Consider the following 21,359-nt stretch of genomic DNA (forward strand, 5'->3'; position numbering starts at 1 on the left):
GTTGTGCTCAGGAAATACTAGTCCTACACATTTAATTTCACATTCATCTCACAGGGTTCTCCTCCTCAGAAAATATTTGGCCACAAGAGTTCGTATTTTTTCTCCCACAACCTAGTTAAATTACAGACTCACTGCCCTATGTCGTCTTTGGTACAACTCGTTCCCATAATAACATACGTACAATATATGTAAATGTATATATGCGGGGGGGGGGGGGAAATTCCAGGGTAAATAAGAAAAGCATTTTATCAGTCCTTTTCTTGTCTCTTACCCATTTTTTCCATAATGTTTAGGACTGCAAAGTCTGATTAAATTCATGAGTTCATGCTCAGCTGAACTACTGAAAAACCTGATAGAAAAATAGATGCATAGGCACATACTGCACAATAAGATAGAAATGCAAAACATTTAGAAGAACTGCAAGGCTGAACTTGTGATACGCAACACAATAGGGAATTTTAAGGCTTTTTTTTCTTACTTGGGTTTCTCCCTTCTCTCTTAATACATGCTTCAGATGTCTCTTTCAAGAAAATATTTTGGAGAATGACTGCATTTCAAAGGAAGTGATTGCCTTGAGCACAGACTTGCCAGACCTGTCTGGACCCATACCTGGAGAGCACTGGTCCCATCCTCTCCTATGAATGTTGCTCAGAGGACGTGCGCAACCTGAACTTTCTGGATACACGCAGGCTGATTTGCATTCAGAAACGCAGTCGGAAACCCGGACCGTTTGAGTCACCACACAAATGTCTAGCAAAACTATGACTACAAAATTAAACAGGCACAAGCTGTGTTAATCTGTCTTTCAGATCATAGTGGAATGGCAATAAATACACCTACAAAACCTTTTATTTTCTACCCACCTGAATAATTAAAGTTCCTGTATTTATGCGTGCAATTTATTCAATTTCTCAATACCTGCAGTGTGCATTTTTACACGGGCTTGCACTGAATTCTTCAGGAAAAAGACCTAATCTAGAAAATAAGTATTAAATGTCTTTTGAATACAAGCTAATTAAAAAATAAAGAAAAAAAAATCTAAACATTACACAAAGAAGTTGAGGTCTGAACCTTGTAAGGCCTTATCTTATTGAAAACCAACTTAATTGGATAAAAAATTGCTGGCAGGACTTTTTTTGTATGCTGCTTTGAAAATTACAGAGAGAAAAATAAAGCTACAATGTAGTATGCTTAAACATTCCCTTTTTTCAGCCTTCTATCAGTTTCTGGTATTTATAGTTGAAGTAGGATTTGTTTCATTATCAATGCTGCAAATAGATCATCAGCAATATGTGTGTTTTCTCCTAAAAGAATATTTCTTTAGTTTTCATTGGCAGTTTTGCTGCTTACAGTTATTGGTAAATCATAAGTAATGCACATCTGTGGACACACAAAATTTTGCATTTTTTTCTGAATTCAGTTTGCTGAATGTTGCTTAAATTACTGAAAGGAAAAAAAAAAATCTTAACTGCAGCTCATAGACATATATAATTGGGGAATACGTAACTGTAACATTTTCAGTTGTTAGAATCCCTAGTTACCAGTGCCAGTGGTGTAGGTATTTCAATAAAAATACAAGGGAAGTTTAAATAAGCTCTCATAGGAGCAATAGCCTCCAGTTAAATGTTAAATCTTAATAAAACTGTTTAGCATAATTTGATAGGATGAAAATAGAAGTGTTATTTGGCATTAGAAGTTTTTTCTTTAATCTTTATTCTGCAAAGTATGTGCACGGTATGCAGCCAAGTCAGTCATCTTGCAGGCAGTTTATTATTCATACTTCAGCTCTATAATAATACAGTTCAATCTAGTTTGTATTATGACAAATAATATTCCTGAGAGTTCAGCTTAACATTTCACAGTATTTATAAGTGTGCTTGTTTCTTTGATGTAAGGCTATTTTGGAGGTGATTTGCAGACAGGGAAGTCTACTTGTAGACCAAACCCTCCCTATTAACATACATACCCGAAATGAAAATTCTTCAACTGGGACAATTGTTTCAAAAAGGCATTGCAAATTGCGCTAGTAATTTGGGAGAATACACGCCCTTAGCCCATGTCAAACTGTCTGTTCTAAAGCATGCGTTCATCCTAAAGTACTTGTACGTGTGTTCATGGTCCATGAACTTCAGTGGTTCTTAAAGATACGTTTAAGTACATTACTCAATCAGTAAGAATAGCAGTAAGGCTCTTCAGTACTCCAGATAAAAACTTCACTAAATAGTTGAGAAAGTTTAAATAATCCCTGAAGAATATGTTTCATGTCACAGTCTATACTTACTGTGTTTCTTAGTTGAACAGGACAAAGCTGTGTAAGGGAGACAGGACGCAGAGCACTCAGCTAAGGGCTCCTGCTAAACTGCTGCAGAGAGCAGCTTCCAGCTACAGAGTTACCTGACGGGGCGAAGAACGGCAAATGCTGCCTCAGAGGAGAGGCACAGCGCTCGCTGTCGTGCTGCCCCAGCGCACGCCACAGCGAGCTAGGCGTTTGTAGAGACCCAAGTATTGCTGGAAGGTGTGGGAAGAAACTGAATCCCTTCTGGGGAGAGCTCCTTCCTTCTCACAGGGAAGGAGTCATCAAAACAGGCGTAAGAGATGAGTTACAAAGCCAAGGATTTGCCAGAGCTTTCTAACAAAGCAGACAAACTAAGGTAGCTAACAGGGAGTAAAGACTTTGGTGATTCAGCCAGAAATTGACCCTCTAATGTTCTGATAAATTTTAAAAGAAAATCTAGTAAAGCAACCTAATGCAGAAAGAGATTTTTCATAGAACAGAAGTATTAGTCGCCAATTTCAAAGTCGTAACAGTGGAACAAACCATCTCAGTACCAAACTTATTTGCTACTAAATACAGTTTCAACACAGGACACATGGCAGACAGAGTAGGTAACACAAATTTGACTGGGAGATAAACATACATAAAAATCATTATTTTAGATGCTATCACCAATAAAACTGACTCAACAGAAATTACACAGGAGCCCATGTGTGGTACTTTGACCATCTGTGTCCCAAGGTAGATGTAAAAATGGCTACAAGCGCCTGCAGTTTCAGAAGCATTATTTGAAACTGTTACAACTAAGGCTTGACGTAATGTTAGATTGAATTTTTACATCACTGAATTTGATTGTATACCATTTATGGGCCATGTTTATAATCTCTATTACCACTGTGCAGAAGCTGAGAAATAATGCTATATGGTGTGTTTTCTGCACCTTCCTTTTCACTGAATTTGTGACAGTTTACTAGACTTCAGAGTTTGATAAACTGGTGAAAGGCCTTTCAATCTAGCATGACCACACAATTAAGTCTGAATACTATCGTGACTCAACGCTATTCTTTAATCTCGCTGAGAGCTACAGTGCAGAGCTAAAGCTGTCGTTGCTAATTCTGTAATAGACATCAAGGGAAGAATAAACAGAAGAAAGCTTACTTCAAAGACCAGCGTCTCATTAGTCGGTCCTGCTGCATATAGACTCTCTGGATGGTTAAAAGAGCGTTGATAATCAAACACTGTTCCAGCAAAAGAGAAATTTCCTGGCCAGTCAATTGTCCAGTCTCCTGTTAGATAATACTTTTTACTGAGGTTGCGCACTGCAAGGTAGCTGGTCGAGACCTCCATTTCGTGGAGCTGTATACTGCGTGCTCCTGCTGGAATAGTGACCACGGCATAGTAGTCTGGAATGAAAGAAGTAAGCAACATTTTTGCAATTGTCATACAGATAGAGATGGCTTATCATTTTTGAGCAAAGTTGAAATTTTTGCAGTTTAAAAGATACTTAAAATCTTCTAAAAAAAAGATTTTGCAGTAAAAAGAGAACAGCTGTTCTGATTCACCAAAGTTACTCCGTTTTCACAAGGAGAAACCAGTTCTGATTTTAACCCCCCTGTGCAGCCTGTAATGAGAGTAACTCAGAGGTATTTCAATTCCTGGAATTTTTCTTTGTGATTGAAGACAAGAAAAAGCAAGTTCACCTTAGAAAAATGCAGTACAGACTGATGGTGGTTTCACTGTAATTGTTTTACCATGTTTTCCCTGTAGTTCCCTACAGTAGCTGTAAGGTACTACTTCCATCGTGGGCAAGGTGTTGAGGTGAGATGCACTGGGGTGCAGAGAACTTTCACAAAGCCCTGTATACCGCTGGACTGGCTGCTGTAATCCTGCACTCTGAGCTTGTAGAAATCTCACTCATCCTGCAGCCAGACAAGGCACCGCTGGCAGTCTCCAACACACACTGCGCACAGCTAATTTCACAGAGCATTCAGTTTAGATTCTTTTTTGAGCATTGTATCTCTGTATTACTGTATCCTAAACAGTTTCCTGGCCTATGTTACTGCAGTATTGATGTGTCTTATGATCAACAGCAAATGGATCCTCAAAATAACTCCGTGGATAAAGAAATATTATCTGCATTTTATGCCTGAGAAACTGAGGCATAGTGAGATTACTTCACAAGAAGCCTGTGACAGTCCACGAAAGAGAAGTCCATCTCCCAGTGACTGTATCATCCACTGAATCAGCTGGAGAACTTCCAGTCAATTTAATTTGAAAACGGACATGGAAATACTGTCATGTTTGGCATTACGCTGTGTATCACTTTTTGTATCTGCTACAGTCCCATTCCAGTCAGAGCTGTTGACAGCTACTTTTTCACTTGCCTGAATCCTAAAATCTCTTTTAAAAGGAAATTCACATGTAAAGGGAAAATGTGGCTTAAGAAACAAGAGGAATGCTTGCAAATTAACTAACCAAGACTTATGCTTATAGCTTTCTTGTTACCAAGAAACAGGAGAAATGTGAACTCTCCTCTCACTCTCCCTGTGATTTTCAGTTCACATCTGGACTTTTAGCCACTGCCTTAATGAGCAAGGAGTCATATATATTACATGGGGATACAGCAGAGCAATGAGTTGATGATCATGTGGAACAGCTTTCCTTACCATTAGCTTTGTGCTGGATCAAGTATTGGCCTTTAAAGAACTTGCATGTTGAATTATCTCCTTTACAAACTCCACAAGCATCCAGTACAGCTTTGGAACCAAGTCCATGATCACACCCTACTTGCTGCAACCAAAAGGCACAAATGAAGGACTCAGACACAAGGGAATCTGAAGAAACAGCTGCATTTTCCACAAAGACGTCAATTGCCCACTTAAAAAAAAAAAAATAGGATTGCAAGAAATTTAATCTTACTTCACATATTCCATCAATGCAAACGTCATATTTATTTGGAGAACACAGAGTTCCATCCTTCACTTTGCTGGACATTGCAAAGAAAAAGTCAAAGTCTTCAGCTGTGCAGTACAATTTACATCTGTCTTCCTCTGGGGAAAAAAACCACCAAAACACAAGACAAGAAAGTATTAGCAGACCTGCAGCACACTTGAAAAAAAAAAAAGCACCCTTCTATTGTTTCTTCCTGCATCCTAGATGACAAGCTACAAGGATTAATTGTGTGTGGTAACTTATTAGGACTCCAAGATGGGCAGAAATATAGCCAAACACAGTAGCTTCCATTATGCTATTTTAAAAGAACATGTGGGTTTGACTGTCCACACATAGAATTAAGAAATCAAAACCCGTGTGAAAACTTGCACATTGCATTAGCTTTGCTGATGTGGCCTGATTTCAGTTCCACTGGTTCACAGTTTCAAATTTTATTTTTTATTAAGAGAAATGGGAGATTGTAATAATTTTATTTAATTTTTAGTTAAAATTTGAAAAAGATGTAAGATGGGTCAAATGATCAGTTCAGCTGAAAGCTAGGACTGGGGCCAGATTTTCCCCTAACAAAACCGCTTTTCTTCTAAAATATCCCAACTACTGTCAAACAAATTTCTGCCTATACACAGATGGGATATTACGCTTATAAAGGGCTGATTAATTCTACGTAGACAAAGCCAGTCATGCAATTGTAAATATTGTCACAGTTGCTGAAATACACAATTTTAATACAAAGTACAACAAATAAAACAGTGCAGCAAAATTTTGAAGAACATGGAATTGGATTCAAAATAGTATCCTTTTATTCTTAAATAAGCAGCTGGATTTTCAATAGTACTTTCTACAGAGGCAAGGCATCTGTAGCAATTTTGAAAACCAAATCATGTTTTCAGGACTGTAAATGTAGATCTTGGGGGAGAATTTGAAAAGGAGCCAAGAGAGTAAGGACAGGCATTTTCAAGTTCAGAGTCACTTGGGGATGTCTTGCTTTTGAAAATTATGCCCTTTGTTCCTAATTTTAAGCTCCTTTTACTAAACGCAGCCCCTACCTTTAAAACCAACATAGCTACCTTAATTTCCGTTAAACAAGATGCATTATTCTCCCTATTATACAACATCCATGGTTACGTGCTGCGAAACCGTATTTCCCCTTTCCTCTGTTCACAATGGCTGCTAGGACATAGGTTTCTAAATACCCATGGAAATGTCTGCAAAGTCTTTGAAGAAAATATAATCAGGCTATGAATGAAAGTTACATGCATTTGTGTGTGTGTATATATAATTAAATGCTTATTATCATCAAAAGCAAATTTGTACAGGTGCTAAACGAAGCAGCACAACATGACATAATCCAGACACATTTGTTCAAGTAGTAGCAACTGCATCTCCAGACTGTGCTTTCAAACTGCAAAAAATATTTCTTGTATGTGATAAAAATGAATACTGATTTAAAATATTTGCAAAATTAAGATGCATAGAGTTAAAATAAACTTTGCTTGTACAAAAGACAAAAAACGGTTATTAAGACCTGAACTTTATAAAGATCTCTTAGTAAAAGATGACTTTAAAAAATTTCTGCCAGTACATTGTTTGTTTTTCCAATTCTCATGGGACTATACCAGCAGGAAAGTCAAAAGGTTGATTTATTGTTACATTTTGAAATCTGAGAACATTCCAAAGGAAGGAAGATTCTGGTAGCGTTATTGTGGGAGCTCATATTTCCCATGCTGAAAAATCCATGGAAATTGTTTTGTTTTTTCACTAGCAGATATGTAATATAAAATGAAAAAGAGGGTAGCAACAGCCAGGGAGTCATGCTAAGGATAGATTCAAATTCACAACCAAAATCAATTCTGCATGTTCATGCAGGCAGTATCACACAGGAGGCCAGATTCAACTGTGCTAGAAAGCAGAAACATCTCAAATAAGCCAACTGAATTTCTATTTGCTTACATCAGGGTGATATTTGCCCAAAGAATATGGATGAATTACAGCTTATAGCTCATTTCCTGCAATCGCTTTTGTCCACCGGAGCTGTGGCATAATTACCTTCCACTTTAGTATATGGCTTCCATTTGTAGTACCATCCCCGGAAAGGTTTGCTGTTGTATTCTGCACACTGCTGGGCACGGAAGTCCAAACTGTTTGCTGGACACGGCTGGTTGTTACAAAGTTGATAAATACGACCGGAACCTTGGCAGAATTTGCCGCCATACTGTGGCCTAAAAAAAAAGAAAAAAAAAAAATATTTTGCAAAACCTACTTTTTGTGTGACTGGCACGTTACATGCGTATCAACGGAGAAAATGGGAGGATGCATTGTCTTCGGAGATCAGTATTTCTTATATGGTCCATTAATTTTCATGGTTCCTAAAACCAAGCAAAGCAGTTGCCATGAATTATCTGCTTGGATCACTGCAAACTCAGCAAAGAAGCAGCCATCTAGAGGTGAGTCATGTTTTCACTAATTTAAATTTATAGGGCTATTTTGTATTGGCTGGTTTCAATCTTGTTATATAGCTATTTTTACTCTGCTGTAATCCAGGAATGAACATGTGCAAAGAATTACCTATCACAATAAGAGTTAATAAAGGATAATATAACACTGATCAAACATCAACAGAATGAGTAATTACATGTGGTTTGTTTTGTAAATCATTTTGAAAAAATGTGCTTTTAAACAGTCAAAGGATACAAGGACTGTGCATAGTTGTCCTGCTTTAGGAAAATGTGGGAATTCATGGATAACCTTAAACATGTCACATCCACTTCAGCAAACCTTACCTGGGCATTCCCCTTAATTTTGGCCAGAAGGAAAAGATCATATTCTGATACTTTGCTAGTATCTTGTGTTAGCAGAATAATAGTTTTTAACTAGTTGGTCTATACACGTGACTGTAAAACAATGGAAAGTGTAAGACCTGCTCTTTTTAAAGTGACTGAGACATCTCACGAGCTGCTGAGAAATGTATTCACTCACTTTTGTATTCTTTATGGATCTACATAGGAATTCACTGATGTTATTTTTGCAGTCTCAGATATACATCTGCAAGTACTGAGCTAAATCTTCAAAACACCAAATTCTAAGAACTGTTTGTCATATTATACAATTTTATGCATCAGTAAAAGTAAAGTAAAAAGAAGTGTAACAATGCTGCACTTGCTCACATTTATATAATTATTTTTAAAAATTAAGGAACATATATATTTGTAAGACAAGCTGTGGACAGCTTGCCCATGTTACACACACACAAAGGAAAAAAATCAGAATAATAGAAAGGATACGGAATATTATATTAACTAACAATAATAATTCATCATTAATAGCATAAAACATACAGTTGCAACAAGTATAACTGGAGTTGTTTGTTCAAATACCTAAACATTGTGTTATAACTATTCCCTATATCCAGTATCCCACGCAACTTCTCTTAACGTGCATCTGACTGGAGTAATATGGAGCGTGCTTAGTGCAACATGGATGAAACAATCCAGGTGCTTTTTCTGTTTGCCTAATTATAAATTTTAACCCTCATATGTCTAACCCTCTAACCAAGCTGGGGCTTGGGTTTTATGTTTTGAAGCAGCTTTGAATGTGCACAATATCTGGCTTTTCCAGAATTCTGGCTTACAAAACAGTCTTTCAAAGGAAGAGGTAGAAACCCACCTCCTACTCTATTTAAAACGGGGTTAAAGCAGCAGCAGGATGTGTTGTGGAGATAAAAACAACTTCCAGTGACTTTTCTTGAGGTCACCTACTGACACTGGGTATAACGGCAAAGGTCTTAAAACAAAGTCAGATTTTCTGTCCTAGTTGGTGGCAGTTCAGTCTGTGAAGGGCAGGGAGGATATGTAACACCAGTGAAGTCGGGCAGTATTTATGTTGACTTTGCACAACTGGCGAGAGCTTTGAGATAAGGCAGCCAAGCTGTTGGGTCCTTACTCGGTTCTCCACAGACTTTCAGTACAGCTTCAGCACATACATGTATGGTTTTTGACCTCCTTCAGCCCCAGAGAACAAATCTGCTTTAGTGTAAGGAAAAGAAGCAACCTCCTTCCAAGTAAATGCCACCAAACAAGAAATATAATAGAATTATTTATGGCTAGATCGTGATTTCTAGCCACAGTCTTGCATTTGAGGATGGCATAAAATTCCACCAAACTAAAGGAGCACTGAGAAAGGCATTCTGTTTCCCAGCTCTGTTACAGCATTTTAATATTGCAGCACGCTCCCATTACTGAAACTGTTGGCCAGAGAATTATGGAAACTTCCCCACCTTCATTTTTACCAACAAGATGTCAGTAAGAGCTAAGTAATTCACAGGAAACTAGATGTAGATCTACAAAACCAAATTTCCGAGAAAATACTACTATCTACACTGACAAAATCACGCTTTTATTGGTGATGTTTATACCCCCTGTAGATTTTGGGTTGACTGCCTACAGAAGCTCTGTTAGCATAACTGCGCTTACAATGGAACACTGCACAGAGGGTTTTCCAATATTCCTATAGTGGTACAGTGCTCCTAATACAGATGTAACCTAAACTTTTCATCCATCTGTGTACCTCCCCAGCAGTGGCTTGTATAGGTAAAGATACCTGCATGAAGAGATGCTGTTAGAGCTGAGGCCTTGCTGAGGATAACTGGAAAAGGGAGAAATTTGGTGAGAAAGGCCAGCAGAAAAAGTCTCCAAAGAATGATTTGTGAAAAGAGCCTAAGTGCAAAGATGTAAATACTCCACTTCATAAGACTCAAATATTAAAATGATACAAGAGTAGCTTAAATTAATTTTGCAGTAGCCTTTTAAGAACAGACTCCATGAACAAGGAAAGTAAAACAGATATTGACTGCAGTGCAACAGAGAGAGTGAGAAATCCTGGAATTAATCTGATCAAGGACAGTATTCTACACATCACAAAGGCAATTAGACGCTGAAATTCTGGACTCCTATTTTTTCATGTTTTGTAATGATTTGAATTCAAGTGAGAACATTTCTGCTCATAACCATATTATGATAGTATCACAAAGCTAGACTATTTTATTCTGCATTAATTTGAAAGGTCTTTCACAGTCTTCTTTTTTAATTATTATTTTAAATGGCATCATTACTTTGCATCAGTTTACATCTGCATTGTCTGTAATGACTGTTACAGATACTGTACACAAAAGATTAAAAAGACGTGTTCAAGCAATTTTGATTTAGTCTTTTGAGGGCACACATGCCTAAAACTCTATTCTACTCTTGCTGAACAATGCACTATTGTGAAGTGGGTAGGATGCAGTCCCACAGATATGATTTGGGTATTAATTTAAATCTCTCAGGCACTTTTCAGGTTCTTTCCCAGCTAAACTATTAAATCATGTAATCTATTTCTATCTTGGAAAAGTACCTCAATTGTAAAATGTTGTGATGTATGAAAAACAGATCCATGAAATTACACTGTGACAATTTACAGAAACATAATGATTTTAGCAAATCTGCATCGTTCTGTGTTCTACAGATGACCTCCACAGGTGTTTGTTAGTATGAATTCGTACATAACTCCGGTGGTAATTCAGAAGCCATACCCAGAGCTGTTTGGTTGTGGTCACAAGGTCTGTCTTAAAATAGTCACGAGAAAAGGAATTGAATTGGTTGGATATTATTTGCAAGAGAAGAATTTCACATACAAACAGAGACAATGAGATTTTCATAAGCAGCGGCCCAAATTTGTATTCTTCACCTGTCTTTAAGCTCCTAATAAACTGTGTCACCTTTAAAAGCCCTGGAAACCTAGAAACCTTCCTCAATGTTCATAAGAAGTCAGTTCCTTTGGAAAATGGACTACTTATTTAAAAACCTCATTTTGGAGTCCAGTCAGTTCTTCAGAGATCCATATCCCTTGTCCTAAACCCTTACAGAAATACATTTTATTCTTTGTCATTCTCAAAATTTTGCTATCCAAAATTGTCTATCAAGCTTTTGAACAAAATAAATGTTAGCTCCTACACAAATCTGGATTAGGAAAAGTGAAATAAATATATCACATATGAAATAATATACATGTATGTACCAAAATATATAAACATCTGAAATATATTTCAGAAGTTCAAAAAGAAAGGAATCATTATTCTTTGTTTATGTGTAGTTATAGAGGTGAACAATGAACGGTGACTAGGTTATAAATCGTTCCATGTGGTGTAACATTGAAAATGGACAGTATCATTTTTCTAATGATTCCACATTCGTACAAAAGTGCTGTGATGGGAAATACAGCTACCTGGATATTCATACACTGTTGTGTGGATGGCTTATTTATAGTCCTGCCATTTCATCACTCTAACACTGAGAGAGATTCATACTATCTTCCCTTTGCTCTGAATTATCACTGATATAATAAAATTAAATTTAGTATAAACGTGATCCAGTTCTGGTATCAAGTCTTACTTGGTTACATCAAGTCTTGCAGCAAGTCTTACTTTAATTAGAACAGACATATCACTCGATGCAAACTTTAAATGCATAATGCTACAGTCACAGACACCCTTCATGTTAAAGAGCTTCTGTTTGAAGACCATCAGAAATCATTATCAGTTATAATAGTGCACCAAACAGAAACATTTCAACTACTGGACATTCTTCTGTCACACAAGGAGAGCAAGGGAAGGCTTATGAATAAATGCAAAGAACAATGCATACATACAAATTTAGCAGGCATAAGTAGGAAAAGCAAAATGTATGTATGACGTGTAACTGAGACCCTCCATTCTCTTGCTAAATAGCTTAGTAAAGGAAACTATCCAAGTAATTTTACTTATCAGAATACACTGAGAAACAATAGAAATGGTTGAGAAAATGCGTTGCTACAGATCTGCAAAAATTGGCTTGACTGAGTGAGGGTAATAAAGACTATTTTAAACAACTCACATTTTCCTATAACATAGTATATGAAGCGTGGATATTATTACTGCAGCACTGTATAGTAGGTGTGAGGCTTCTTTACAGCCTCATATAAACTGTGTCATATTTTCTCTGGTTTTTATTACTGCAGTTTAAATGCTGTTTTTATTGTGTGCAATGAAGAATACCTGTGTCTATGCCTGTTGAAGTTGTGTATGAAATAAAACAGTGAAATCCTTTTTTCTCGTAAGTTGAACTGAATTGAGTACTTGGGAAGGATGCTGGTCAGATAACACTTTACCTGTACTTTGGAATAGTATTGTAAGGAATAGTAGTATACACAGTGATAAGACATTCACTAGGGAAAATACCAGGAATGTTTCATGAGTTAGCATACAGTTCTAGGGTTCAGCATCTTTATTCTGACATGTGAAACATGAAAGAATGCAAAGAACATGACTGACATACAAAGACATCTGTCTACAATCATTATGATACTGACTTTAAATGTTTTTGGTTTATCATCCTGGACAATATGATCTCATCAAAAGTCTTAATAGTTTTTAAGACCATTTTCCCTTGATCTTAAATTAATAGGTGTGAATATGCCTATATGGCATTTTGTTACTTCTGCAGGTATTTGATAGACTGTAGTGTCACAAAATAAATTGAGAAAGTTGGGCTGTAGATGTTCTAGTACCCTAGCAGTCTTCAGACAGTCACTACTTTCTAGGATCAGGAAATATTTCTGTCTTGCAGCTACTGACTGGTCATACTGGACGTGAAAGAGAGGTCCTAGAAACATTTTCACATGTACAGAAATGTCCATTTCCCTAATTGTTCTAATGACATAAATAGTTAGTATAAAAGTAATACCTTTTCATAGCTATGTCTTACTTTGGATTATTGCAGTGTCTTTCCTGATATGTGACCCCACCTCCACAAGTGCGAGTACACTCTGACCACTCGGACCAGGCAGACCATTGGCCATTTACAGGCTTGGGTCCATGATCACCGTATTTGACACACTGTCCTCTTCGACACCACTGCCAAAAGAATGCCAAAAAATATCCCATCAGAGTTAGCGGTACCTAGTAGATGCAAAAAAGAAAAAATCCACATTTAAAAGCTCCAGAGCTTAATCTTAATAAACCACTGAACCCATTGAACTCAGTGAGATAATTCACAGTAGGACAAGGACTCTGAAGTAAGACATTGATCCACACAATGGTACAGATAAGTAATGCGCTAAACTTTGTCCAAGTCCTGAGTTGCAGATCTTTGAGGTACAAATTTTCAAAAACTGTTCTCTTGGAGAGTATCTTTTGGGCTTACTCTTCCCCAAAAACTCCAAGTTAATTTTTAGAAGGTTCAACTAAAACAAATAACCATGCTCTTCCAGTAGTGATCACTGATGATAATATGCATGATGGCCTTAATCTGTATCGCAAATATTAGGGCTTAAGGAATGTTTATATCAGAGTGGAATTTGAAGCCTTGATCTAACTTCTGTTACAATGAATGGATTTTCTTACTGCTTTAGATTTGCCAGATATAAAACACGCCCTCCACAGCACGGTGGGAGAGGCAGCACTCCCTACCGTCAGATAGGTGCGACTGTGAGGACCAGTCCTGACTATGTATCGCAATGCAATCTTTTACAGAGCAATCTGAAAGTCCATAATAGCAAACCTGGAGGGATCTGGATAGAACTGGTTTTGACAGGAGCTGGTATTTGACCTGATACAGTCTAAAAACAAATTAGAATGACATCATCCTATTTATAAAACAACCTACCATACTTAGACCACAAGCTGTTCCTTCCGCTGCTGGCATGAACTTTGTCTCACACCTGTGACCCACTTTGTGACACCAGAGAGATTTGCATATATCCTGAAAAGAAAAAAGTATTCACTATAGTACTCATAATTCCCATTATTTCCTGGTGTTTAGAAAGAATAACAAATGATACATGTCTTTGCTACCTTAACAGCCATATAAATCTTTTCTGAATTTAGAAAATCCAGGGTTTAAGATTCATAGCAGCCATACCCTATATATTGCCTTCTTGTTTATACACCATTTCACTATATGTTTTTTCAAACTGTTTTGTGTGTAACTATAACAGAACAAAAACAGTGTTAAAAAGTTCAAGGCTAAAATTGCATCAAGTCTACAGGGACTATAATAGTGTGAAGAGACTAGATTTTCTAAAACACAAGAGATATCTGGAAACAGTCTCTTCACAGTGCTGTTCACTCTCTCTTCTTTGTTTATTAGCTGTAGAAGAAACACAGCTGCCATCACCTGATAAATGAGGTTAGCATAAAATAAATCAAAATACTCCAGGATAATAACAGGAGTAAAAGAAATGACAATACTTTTCAGAATGAGCACTCCAGATTATTTAATAAAACGTCTTCTCTGAAGAGATCAGCAAGGAGTGTAGCAGTCACTAAAATAATGGGTTAATCTAAATTAATCCTTCATCAAAGTCAAGAGTGTAATTTTTATTGTTCTAAAATAACCCTACAGATCTTTTCCAGACTTTGCTGTCAATGCATAAGAGTAAAACACAACTCAAGGAACTTAGTCCTTCTTACCCCACACAAGTTTTGATCAAAACTACTGCCTGCTAATTTCCCTTAGCATAGCAGGCAAAGGCTCATGGGTCTTATGTATTCAACTGCACTCCTTATGACTCCTGGAAAGAATGCATTTCCTTCTGAAATTCCCCTGGGATTGTGATATTCCTCAAAAGAGGCCAGTACCTTCAAAGCAAATTGCCAAGCAAGATAAGGTGGAGAAATAGCCCAGGCCTCTGAAGAACACTGTACTACTTGTACTTATTTAGTGTTCTGCAGTTCTCTAACGTAATTTTAACTTTTCAAAAGTATATCAATAGGTACCTTTACAAAGCTGAGGTTGCACAGTTTTGCTTTCATTCCAAATTGCCATTTGCACTGGGTATCAGCATCATAGATCTGCCCTGGCAGTTTGTCAGGGTATTTATACTGTCCTGGTTGCTTAGGTTCATCAATCAGGCAGGCAGCTTGAGCTGTACTATAATGAGAATGTATATTAATCATGACTATGATCTTTATATCAAAATATTTTAATTTGCTACAGACCAGCAAAAACACATAATATGGTGTACAGTACCTTTAACTAGCTTTAGAGGTATGCACTGAAATGAGAATATCTGCTTGCAGGAGCCAAAAGATCTTGACATCTTGTTGGTAGCCTGACCTGCAAAGTTTTAAGGAAGCAGGAATTTCCAGGCTTTAGGACTGTTGTGACAAGAACAAACGATGTCAAATTCTTTTCCTCCCTTTATTCCTGTGTAACCAAAAGCAAGGTGATCTAGTCTGCTTCTTTCCCTTGAATGATTCCCAAAATGAGGAATCAACAGAATCAACAGGCACACTGTCTCATTTCAGCATTCACTTTGTGTGGATTGACAAACAGAAGGCTGCTGCAGCCTGCGTGCTTTGGGTTGGCTGTGTCCAGCTTAAGAGCAAAGGTACCCTACGGTCTACTTTTTTTCCTTTGTATATGCTTGAGAATCCATGTATACAGAAGATCACTCTATGCTGGAGTTATCTTCCAAGTGTAAGTCTCTCGGGCCATTTTGCACCTTGGAAGGTTTATGTGACTTCATACTTCGCAATTTGCTTGTGTACTCGGAATATATTACCTCGCTGCAGCAGAAGAAAATCACCAGAACTCTAACCTTTTCTGGCCGCTACTTTAAGATACTAACTTGGAATTCGAGGATCAGATCCATAGAACTATCTAAGTGCTTGATTCTCACTCTAAAGAATTAGCATCTAAAATGCCTGTATTGGATCTTAGTACCGCTTACACATTTTTTCATAATCATGCATAGCATACCCAGGTACGAGAAAGTAAAAGTAAAGTTGTACAGGAAAGGACTGCAATTCAGATGATATTAAACATAGACTGAAAAACAGCTCCTTTAAAAGCCACTTGAGTAATAGCAACATGCTGGAGAAATAATTGGCATCTTTCTCTTTTTCCTCTTTTTCCCCCCCCAGAAACAGTATATGAAAAATGTAAAATGTCTTTACTCATGACATGAGCTAGATCAAGAGAGAAGCTCCAGTGAGAAAGGCCACCAATATTCATTTACATTTTGTAATGACTTTGGTACCACTGTGTTTGCCCTCTTTTGTGTTCACTTCCTACTAATTCTCTAATAAACCTAGCTGCTGACAGGAATGCCTGGGAAAGAATGATATGCCAGTCATTACTGCAGGATATTCATGGAGGGTGAAACTCATTCTTCTGAAATGAGGCAGGACAAAAACACTTGTATGCCATACCACCTATACGCTTCAGAAGTCCAAGTGTGTGGGCTTAAATAGTACCTTCGTTTGAGCACATTTTAAAAGAGGTGAATTTCACACTTAACTAATTTTTACGTCTGTTCAAGAGTTCAGGCCCAGTTACTAAAGATACATTCCCTGGCACCGGCCCAGATTTCCATCTGACCTACCTGAGAAATTTGTTGAGATACTGCCTGCTGCATACAGACCAAGAAAACACTCCATTGTTTCCTGTGAGTGTGGGAGACATAATATTACCCTCAGCTTTTCTACAAGGATTTCCTTCTCCATCATGAATCATACCAAAGCTGAAAAGAGAAGCAGGCATGAGAGTGAAAATCTAGATTAACAGAAGCAAGACACAATCTGGTGTAGTAGTGGATCTTTTGTTCAGTCACACTTGTACTTGCCTATAAATCTATCAGTTTAAAACATGCAAGCAGTCTGAGCCTTTCTTTGCCTAGTGATAATGCCTGTTAACATGAATGGCATGGAGATCAGCGTCCAGGGAAATATTAGTGTTACACAGCTGTAAGAATGCAATATAACTGTCTTCCTAATAGGAGGTAAGAACTACTTAGCTGCATTCAATCTGAAGCGAAAGAAGTGGGATTGAATGAATAGAATACAAAGTACGAATATAAAAATACGATTCTTTTTCTAATTTTCGTCACTAACTTGCTATGTTATCTCACGCAAAGACTTTCTTTTCCTCGCCTTTGTTATACATTGTCACTTTGTCTAGACTGTAACCTCTTTCACAGGAACACTGCCCCTTCTTGGGTGCTTTGCTCAGTCTGCAGCATCACGAGGCCCTGCTTTCACTAGGAGAGGTGTTAGGATAATATAAAGAATAATAAGCAACAACAAAAAAAATGTTAAAAATGATAAATTATGTGGAGCTTATGGATATAATAAAGCTAATTTTCTTTTTTTTTTTCCTTCACTGTTTTATATTTACTCACTGTATGGGACATCTGTGAATTTCAATGTGTTTTGAATAAAAATTTCATAATCTGTTACTTCAACATTGTAGTACATTGGTGACTTTATGAATGTAATCTGTGCACGTGCAGGGAATATCTAATTTACTGGACTTGATCGTCTACTGTTATAAATCATTGCAGGTTCATCAGAGTTACTGCATGTGTTGCCACCAGCTGAGGCTCCAAACTTGCTAAAATATATGGCCCCTTCTATAATTGGAGAAAAAAAGTCCCAACTGAGCAAGTATTTTAGAATCCTTTATAAAATACTAACTTTGTTCACATGCATCGCAGGCAGAGAATCCACAGTTTATATACCCACTGACACAATGGGCTCTGAACTCCCGAAGGAACTGTTAAGCTTTCGGGTAAAAACACAAACTACTTAAAGAAAACTGTAAAAATATATAACAACTGAAGCTACTCAGTGGATCACAGAGTGTGATCTATACAGTATACAAGATTCTCCTACTATGAAATCCTTAGGTTAATATATTCACAGTGGACCTCAGCACCTCCAAGGCTGTCACAGTTTTTTTTTTTCTTCCAGGAATCTCTCTATCACAGAGACCAAATTCTCTTGTCTTACATCACGTACTAGGTAGTCTCAGGAAGATGAAAATGAACAAATGATAATAAAGACATTTCTTATATGGTGCAGATTTTTTCCAGGAGATAAGATGAATTTTATTAGACAGGAGTATGGAATTATACCAAAGACAGGCTGAATAATACGAGAATCAAAGGCAGTGGTGAAAAAGAAAAAAAGAAAAATTAAAAAGTTCCCAAGCATAATCGCTCAAAGCAAATAAGAAAATAAGCAGGAAGGAAGGACATTAAGGGACTAAAGGGGGTAATTCTTGAAAAATAAGCTATGGGCCTGATTCTTTCCTAATACTGATCGAAGCGCTTAAAAATGTACTGAGGTCAGTGAAATTGCATTAGTGTGACAGGCGGATCAAACAGTATATATTTTACATATTTGGTCCCATTGAAAGCATTGGCACAATTCCCACAGGCTTCACTGGTAGCTGGATTATTCTTTAATTCCTTGTTTCCCTTCAGATGTACAAAAACCTGTGAAAGGGTCACTCATGTAGACGTTAGGTCATAGTGTATACTGTAGAACATATTTGTACAATGAAAATAAATAGTTCTGATTCAGTCATGCAGAATCGGAAGGATTCATGCCTTGGTCAAACAGCAGAATACAGTACCACTGCTTTTCAAAGATATTCTGTGCAGTAATGTTGCTGCACAAAATAAAGATCCTATGCCCGTGTTTTATCTGACCCTTGATTGCAGGTTTGCACCACATAGAGAAAGTACGCTTCTATACTGTCAGTGGTTAGACAGACTCCAGCTTCAGCTATGTTAAAACTGAAAATAAAAACCATACAAAAAGTTGTGAAAAAGTAATTCAAAATGATTTGGAAAAAAAACCAGGAGAGCAAAACCTAATCATCATCTTTAGATTTAATTCAACAATTCAGAGAATAGCTGAAGCTCCAGGGAAGTTTATTAGTGATTTTGTTTGAGAGACAGCAGGTTCTTAGGAAAATTACAGTCGTCTTATCATAGAAATCAAATGGAAATCCAATGGAAATAGATAAAGAAAGGCAGAAACCTCTACAAAGGTTGTTGTTAGCCAAATGACTCATTACATAGGTAGAGAGAACAAAGGACAGGTTGAATGGAATGGATGGCTCCCAGACCCTATGAAACACTGGGTTGTCTGGGAAAGGGACCTCTAAGAGACTCAGGGACATCACTTCTCCATACTGTAAGCTGCAGTGTCCCTTCTCTTTTTGGAGCAACCACACTGACACTAGAAGCAACTTGTCTACCAGAATATGATAGCAGTGTGGGAAGCAGATTATTACTGTCAGCTTTTGCTGTTTGTTCTGGTTATCACCTGCAATATATAAAATGTCAAAATAATAAAAAATAAAAATAATAAAAAATAAAAATAATAAAAAATAAAAATAATAGGAAAGCACCCTGAGTAGCTGATTAACCATTTCATGCCAAAGGACACACCTCAGATTGAAGACTCCGTTTGGCCTAACATTGCCTATAGCTTCCTGTCAAATTAGAAACAGTTGTGAGGTACCTGTATCAGAATAAAGTCCCTCTGCCTATGGCAGCAAAATCGATCAAAATCCCCCAGTGGTAATTTTATGATTGTTAAAGAGATGATATTTAATAAGGCAAATGCATTAATTGGATGCTCTATATATTCTAATCATTATATAGCTCTCTATAAATGATCCACATTTCACCGATTTATATTAATTGGTGCTATGTTTCCATACACTTATGTACTTATAGAAGGAGCAGGTAAGACTCATGAAAAATATCTTACTTGTGTCCAGATTCATGAGCAATTGTAAAGGCCAGCCCAAGTCCTGTATCTTCATTAATGGTGCAACTACGGTATTTGCTGCACATGCCACTGATAGGTGCAAATCCTGAAGGAAGGAAGCAGTACAACGGCTTGTTTCTCTACAGAATTCCAAACACATATGTCATCTGCAATCCTAATGTCCTAATAAGCCAGTCTATTGTGGTGCATCAACATGGTTGTCTACTTCATCAGGTTTATCATGGAAGAATTACAGCAGACTTTTATTTGACAATAAAGGGACTCCTGTATAAGAAGTATAAATCAAACCTAATCTCCTAAAATACACTTTACTTGTAAAGATTATTCCTTTCCCCCATCATGCCTTTACTGCTCACAAATTAGGGAGGAATCCCATTCAAAAAGGGCAAGTAGTCAACAAAAAAAAAAAAAAAAGAGTGGCTCAGAAATATTCTCAAAATAAAAAATATTCCTTGAAGAGGTGACAGTCCAAAAGGATGTCTACAGATAGCATATGTTGCCACTTTTTCTGGGGCAATGATACCAGTAATACTCTTTATCTTCTAGGTACCTCAAAAACAAATACGTAAAAATAATACTGTTCTTTCCTCTTCAAGAATGCTAATATTATGTGCAAAAAATGACTTTTTTATTTTAAGACATTTCAGTCTCTCAGAATCAAGATGCTGTTGTTGACAGCCACGAGTTTCTCAGAGTGTGTTTTCATATCTTACCTAAAGTATCACAGGGCTCATTTTTCCAAGAGCAGATATCAAAACCTGTAAGCAAGATGGCATGGTCATGACGCTTTCCATTCTTCCCAACCAGAGCAGACTGCCATTGACAAAAGCTGTTCAGTGACTGGTCCGCATGGTGGTTAATCAGTAATCCACCCTATAGGTATTTCAGAGACACAGAAATAAGGTGCTTCCATCAGTACTTGAGAAAGGTGATTGAAAGAATAAGAGCTGGTTAGGGAAAAGGGAATTACTTTTTCATATTTGTTCTACATAAACTTATGTATTCCCACATTAACTGTCTGTGATGACCAGTTCAGTTGATAAGTGACTCTATTACAATTGTAAATTAAAACTGCACCTCTCCCCAGACACATAGATATTTTCAAAGTCAGTGGTTGGAATTACAGTGTACTAATATGATTCCTGATAAAGCTGAACACTAAACCATTTTCAGTCTTGTGATTAAAATGTTTGGAGATATCTGTGGAAGAAAAGTATTATGCAAGTAGATCAACCCATCACAAATTTCTTTTCATCAAAAGAGATTTTGTCGTCTTTTGTCTCAGCACCCTTGCCAAAAGAACTGGCTCCACTCCCACCTTGTTACATGCTATCTCCAGTTTGGGATCCCTTCCCCTTTCTGATCATCACAACCTGGAAAGCCCAGTTCAGAGTCTTCTTATTTATTTAAATACTTCTTAAGTAGATTTCTCATTCCAGCCATTTCTCATCAAGAAAATGCTGGAAATTGTGAAGTTTTATGTTACTGGAAGTATTTCAATGTTCCTAAAGAACATTTTTATGAAATTAAGAT

The 21,359-nt window shown here is 37.1% G+C and overlaps 1 protein-coding gene across 1 annotated transcript in view; it reads right to left on the reverse strand.

Annotated features, from left to right (window-relative positions):
* ADAMTS18 (ADAM metallopeptidase with thrombospondin type 1 motif, 18) overlaps positions 1-21,359 on the reverse strand; it is a 77,033-nt gene that overhangs the window by 22,556 nt on the left and 33,118 nt on the right. The window contains exons 6-15 of the mRNA XM_010296513.1: positions 20,540-20,699; positions 19,806-19,911; positions 16,625-16,762; positions 15,015-15,168; positions 13,903-13,998; positions 13,003-13,151; positions 7,274-7,446; positions 5,195-5,325; positions 4,942-5,065; positions 3,434-3,678 (exon numbers count right to left, since the gene is read on the reverse strand). Of these exons, the coding sequence (XP_010294815.1) occupies positions 3,434-3,678; positions 4,942-5,065; positions 5,195-5,325; positions 7,274-7,446; positions 13,003-13,151; positions 13,903-13,998; positions 15,015-15,168; positions 16,625-16,762; positions 19,806-19,911; positions 20,540-20,699 (1,476 nt within the window). The remainder of the gene's footprint in view (positions 1-3,433; positions 3,679-4,941; positions 5,066-5,194; positions 5,326-7,273; positions 7,447-13,002; positions 13,152-13,902; positions 13,999-15,014; positions 15,169-16,624; positions 16,763-19,805; positions 19,912-20,539; positions 20,700-21,359) is intronic.

This window comes from Phaethon lepturus, unplaced genomic scaffold (assembly GCF_000687285.1).
Source record: "Phaethon lepturus isolate BGI_N335 unplaced genomic scaffold, ASM68728v1 scaffold43551, whole genome shotgun sequence".
Taxonomy (NCBI): domain Eukaryota; kingdom Metazoa; phylum Chordata; class Aves; order Phaethontiformes; family Phaethontidae; genus Phaethon; species Phaethon lepturus.